Source organism: Meriones unguiculatus, chromosome 1 (assembly GCF_030254825.1).
Source record: "Meriones unguiculatus strain TT.TT164.6M chromosome 1, Bangor_MerUng_6.1, whole genome shotgun sequence".
NCBI classification, from domain to species: Eukaryota; Metazoa; Chordata; class Mammalia; order Rodentia; family Muridae; genus Meriones; species Meriones unguiculatus.
In genome coordinates, this window is record NC_083349.1 from 126,491,509 (window position 1) to 126,496,923 (window position 5,415).

General features: G+C 56.2%; 1 protein-coding gene across 1 annotated transcript; it reads right to left on the reverse strand.

The window, feature by feature from the left end:
• Positions 1–689: 689 nt before the first annotated feature.
• Positions 690–2,255, reverse strand: Sox11 (SRY-box transcription factor 11). The gene has a single exon (XM_021639931.2). It carries the CDS (start codon positions 1,930–1,932, stop codon positions 742–744), a length of 1,191 nt encoding a protein of 396 aa, XP_021495606.1. The 5' UTR covers positions 1,933–2,255; the 3' UTR covers positions 690–741.
• Positions 2,256–5,415: the final 3,160 nt, after the last annotated feature.

The window sequence follows — 5,415 nt, forward strand, 5'->3', positions numbered from 1 at the left end:
TGAGTCAGTTCACAGTTATGATTTTTGTAAGCGTTTGTACAGACTGCATTTTTTCAAGCTCCCTGCAGTTTAAGAAATCGGATGCATAGAAGACATCAGCTTTCTCCCTCCAAAAAAGTAAAATAAAATTAAAAAAAAAGGTTGCAATGGTCCCTTTTTATGTTTTTCTTTTTAAATCGCCAGTTCTTTTCTTTCTTTCTTTTTTTTTTTTTAGATCTCTTAAGAAAAAAAAAAAAAAAAAAAAACTCCCTAGAGTAACAGTTGTGCCGTCAAAAGGGTCCTCTGCCGACGTCTTTCAGACTTCAAAGAGCCACAGGCTTCAAACAGCGCCTTCCGGAGCAGGGCCTCCTCCCCTCCCCCGCCCGGTCCCCTCCGCCTTTGTTGCAATCACGAATTTCAGGAAAAAAAAAAAAAGAAATAGAAATTACAAAACACGTTTTTTTTTGGGGGGGGGGGTGGGGAAATTACAACTCCAGACTAGGTGTGCAACTACCTTGAGACACGATAAAGGCAGGGAAGAGTGGGGAGACCAAAAAAAAAATTAAAAAATAAAAAAAATTTAAAAACCTGGAAAATCTGTTTAAAACTACTCATTTCACTTTAACTCCACCAACATTTCACCACCGTTTCCAATTTCTCTGCGCCACATCTCTGACCATGAGCATCTTCTCCCCCTCCCCCCCTCCCACCATCCTCTTTATCCTGACCGCCACGACTGCCTCCCGAGGAGCCCTGCGCCCCTCAATACGTGAACACCAGGTCGGAGAAGTTCGCCTCCAGCCAGTCCCCCGCGATCATCTCGCTCAGCTCCGGTGTGCAGTAGTCGGGGAACTCGAAGTGGGAGCCCAGGCTGCCTTCGCTGAAGGAATCCAGGTCCTTATCCACCAGCGACAGGGACAGGTTCCCCGCCGCGCCCGCGCCCAGCGGCTGCTCGCAGGCGCTGTGCGCGCCCTGGGAGAAATTCAAGCTCAGGTCGAACATGAGGTCGTCGGCATCCTCGGCGCCGCTGCCGCTGCTGCTGCTGCCACTGGAGGAGGAGGTGGACACGCAGCGCGAGGACGCGGGCGACAGCGTGGGGGGCGCGGGAGGAGGCTGCTGCTTGGTGATGTTCTTGAAGCTGTAGTACAGCCGGCCGCCCGCGCGCACCTCGTCATACAGGCTCGCGCCCTCGGGGGACTCGGCCGCGCTGCTGAGCGTGGGGCTGGCGGGCACCTTGGCCACGCTGTAGCGCCTCAGCAGCTGCGGGGGCTGCTGCTGCGCCGGCGGCGGCAGCAGGTGCGAGTGAGCGGGCTCGTCGTCATCGTCGTCCGCGTCCGCCTTGGGCCGCAGCTGCAGCTCGTCATCGTCTTCTTCGTCGTCGTCTTCGTCGTCCAGGAAGACGCACTTGGCCGCCTTGCCCGCGCCGCAGTCCCCGGGCTGCGCCGCCTTGCCCGTGCCCGCCTTGCCCGCCGGCGCCTTGAGCTTGGCGCACTTCTTGCCCGGGCCCTTGGCCGCCTTGGCGCCCGCCGCGCTCTTGTCGGGGCTCTGACCCGCGCTGGGCTTGGCCGCTGGGTCCGTCTTGGGCTTTTTGCGCGGCCGGTACTTGTAGTCGGGATAATCAGCCATGTGCTTAAGGCGCAGGCGCTCCGCCTCCCGGATGAACGGGATCTTCTCGCTGTCCTTCAGCATCTTCCAGCGCTTGCCCAGCCTCTTGGAGATCTCGGCGTTGTGCATGTCGGGCGACTGCTCCATGATCTTCCTGCGCTCGATCTTGGACCACACCATGAAGGCGTTCATGGGCCGCTTGATGTGGCCCGACGCCGTCTTGCACCAGTCCGGGTCGCTCTCGTCCAGGGCCACCGGGCTGCACGCCATGAACTCGCTCTCCTCGGTGTCCAGCGCGTCCCGGGGCAGGTTGCTCTCGGCTTCCGAGCTCTCGGCCTGCTGCACCATGGTCCGCGGCGGGGCTGGGCGCTAGGTCTCCTGCGCGGGCGCCCCTCCCCCTCCCGCCCCTCCACCTTCCCCGGCAAGTTGCAAAGTCCTCGGCCGCGCGCGTCCGCGGCTGCCCCCCTCCCCCCCGGCCCCGTTCCCTGCTGCGGCGGCGGCTGCGGCGGCGGCGACCGGAGAGGAGGCGGCGGCGGCCCGGGACCCGCGCTCTCAATCTCTCTCTCTCGCTCTCTCAGTCGCTGGATTTCTCACTCTCCCGCTCCTGGCAGCCGCCGCAAGCGCCGGACCCCGAGCACTCCCAGGCGCGCGCGCTTCTTCTGCAAAAAGTTGAGGGCTCTCTCTCAACTCGTTATCAGGGTGTCATATGGGTGACATCACTACTCCCAGCAGCCAATGGCTGGCCCCGGCTCCGCCCATCTCCCCGTTATTAACACCAGGCCCCGCCCGCAGCCCCGCCCCCGGGCCAGTTTGCAAAGATGAGGTTGTGGGGGGGGGGGGTGTCTAGAAATATGTTATTTTTTTCAAAAGAAATCCGCGAGTGCGCACAGCTGCGCGTGTCCCCCGGGCGGACGCCGGACGGAGCGGGAGAGGCGAGCGCGGACCCCAGGCCGTGAACGACGGACGCAGCCCCGGTGCAGATGCACCCACCGGGGCGCCGCGAGCGGCTGCCGCTGCCTGTCCCGACCCGGTCGCACCCTAAACCCGCGCGCGATCGCGCGGCGTCGCTGGCTGGCGGAAGGTGGCGCCTCGACACCGCGCGGCGCCGCGCACGTGGGCTCATCCTCTGTTTCCCTTTCTCCCCCTCTCGGGAGCCGGGCAGCCGTGCCCTCCCTTCCCCCCACTCCCGCGCACCCGCAGGGTTTTGTCCCGTCCCTCCCCTTCCCGTTCTTTCCTCCCGGATCGCGCGCCTTCCCGGGTTCGCCCAGAGTAACGGTCTGCGGAGCCGCCGAGCACCGGCGGCTCCGGAGCGGGTTCCGAAAGGAGTTCGGGGCCTCAGGCGGGACAGGACCAACGGGCCCGGGACTCAGCATCGCCGCTCGCCGCCCCTCCCCCACGCTCCACTCCACAGGCCTCCCCCTCCCCCGCGTCCCGCCTACTCTGTCCACCACCCACGCCCTCCTACCCTGCAGCCTCGTCCTGAAACCCTGGCTCTGGCTCCCAGCACGCACCTTCTGGGTCATTTGCTATTTTAACCCAACGGTACAAACCAAAGCTAAAATGAGGTGCCCTCGCGTTTAAAGCAGATATTTCTTATTTGCCTGCAAAGGCTGCCGCCGGAGCCTCGGCCCCAGCCGACTCGCTTTGCTGGGCTCCTTGGAAACTCGCTTTTCTTTGTCTTGTCTCTCACCCACCTAAGGCTCTTCTGGGGACAATGAAAAGACGCTTTTCTGCTTCCCGTTTAACGTGGCTACTCACCCTGGCTTCCTCATACCCACCTCCCTACCCTCAGGATCGGGGGCTGGTTCTTAAGGCTGCAGCCCCTCACCCCACCCGGCGTCGCTCACCCGAGAAATCGGCCGCCTGGGACTAGTGGAATTAACTAAACACACTTTGGCGTGCTGCACAGGGCTCTACGATTCTCATCTCCCACACAACCCCACCCCGGACAGACAATGGTGCCAGGTCTCCACAGATCATTTTATTAAAAAAAAAAAATGACCCTGAAGTTCACCCTTCTAGTATTCACCACAAAGAAAAGCACCATCCCAACTACAGGTAATACTGAAGCTAACCTCAGTCTGGATAACGTTGGCATTTTATTTTATTTTATTGTTTAAGGCCGCCACTAGAACCTTAAGAATTTACAGCCCGACTGGTTAACCCGGTGTCTGGAGGCGTAGAAAACCCATACGGTGTGTGGAAATCCATCTTGCAGGGCAAGGCAGACATTCTCTCTTGTTTCCCTCTTAGCCGCCAGCCTGCGTTTCCCAGCGATGGGGGACATCAGGGGAGGATGGGGTGGGGCCAGCGAGTTCCCATCACGAGGGAAATCTACACTCTAGATACAAGAGAGGTCTTTCATCTCGGCTCCCTTAGGTGAAGCGTGGGGGCCCTCTACCACAACCGTCATTATTCTTATTTTATTATCTCGCGACCTTCCCCTCCCCATCCCTCTCTGGCCTGTGTTTTTGCTGTTGTTGATTGATGCTGTTTAGAGCTTGGATCTTACTCTGTATACCCCACGCTGGTCTTGAACTGGAGGCGCTCCACCTGCTTCAGCCTCAAAGCCACCACTTGGGACCTCCTGCCATTTTCTACTCTAACAGGAAACACGCCTGAACATCTTTCTGCTACCTTCCTGGTATGAAGTCGTGCACAGCTTCAGAAGATGAATGACCCCAGGAGGAGAGGACAGAGCCGTTGTGTATGGGTGTGTGTTCTCTGAAGGCTATAGCGCTTGGCGGGGGGGTGGGGGGGGGAAGAGTTCCAGGAGAAAACACACAGAATGTATGTTCAAAGAATAGAGGGTCATGTGTTGCAGAAGATGGATCCCAACTAAGGAAGCTGCATTTTACTCTAGGAGGCCAGAGGCCCAAAGTGACAAGTGAGAGGCTTGCTGCCTCCTTGAGTAAACAGTGGCAGGGATTGGGGGTAGGGAAGCCTGCTGCAGGTGCGGTCCTCGGGGGTGGGGGTAGGGAGGCTTGCTGTCATCCAGATCAGGAGGGCTTTCACAGAAGATTAACTAGATTTTTGTAACAAGGATCCACTCACGTTTTTTCATGTAGTCGTCCCTAGTTATTCAAGGCCAGAAGATGAAAGAAAAAGATTAGAAAAATAATCTGTAAACATCTTTCATTTTCCTAATTACACTGTATACATCCTTCTTTTGTTTCCTAAAAGAAAAATCTAAGGAAATATAAATTGTCTTTTAAAAAGAGGAGGGAACGTGGTTGAAGCCCTACGTGGTGCTTGCAGGAACGGCACACAATTTTCTGAAAGAAAAATCAGATTTAATAACATCAGCAGGAACCAAGCACTTAAAGGGCTGCAATCTAAGGAATGGCTAGCCCTCAGTAGTTTTTCTCTTTCCAGTTTAATTTGGTAAAATGAAAATGTTTCTGTTGTTTTTTGAACGGCAGAGTGTAAGTCAGGACTAGGTCCACCAGGTACTATTTTGCATCCACTATACACTTCCTTTCCTTGTCCCTGGCTGAGGTATGTGGTTTTCCTGTTAGGGATAAACATTGCTGAATACATAATTAGCCTTCAGAGTCTTAATGGTCACGTTTGTCTGGGGCCCCCACCACTGTGTTCTTATAATTATAACTGTTGTCTTTTTCTTTCAGCATATTTTCATAAAATACTAACGCATAAAAAAAGATAATTTAGGAAGGACAGGAGGACCTCCCCTATCAGTGGACTTGGGGAGGGGCATGCCGTGAACAAGGGGCTGGGAGGGTGAGATCGGGAGGTGAGGAGGGAGGGGCTTATGGGGGGATACAAAGTGAATAAAGTGTAATTTTAAAAAAGATACTTTAAAAATATTTA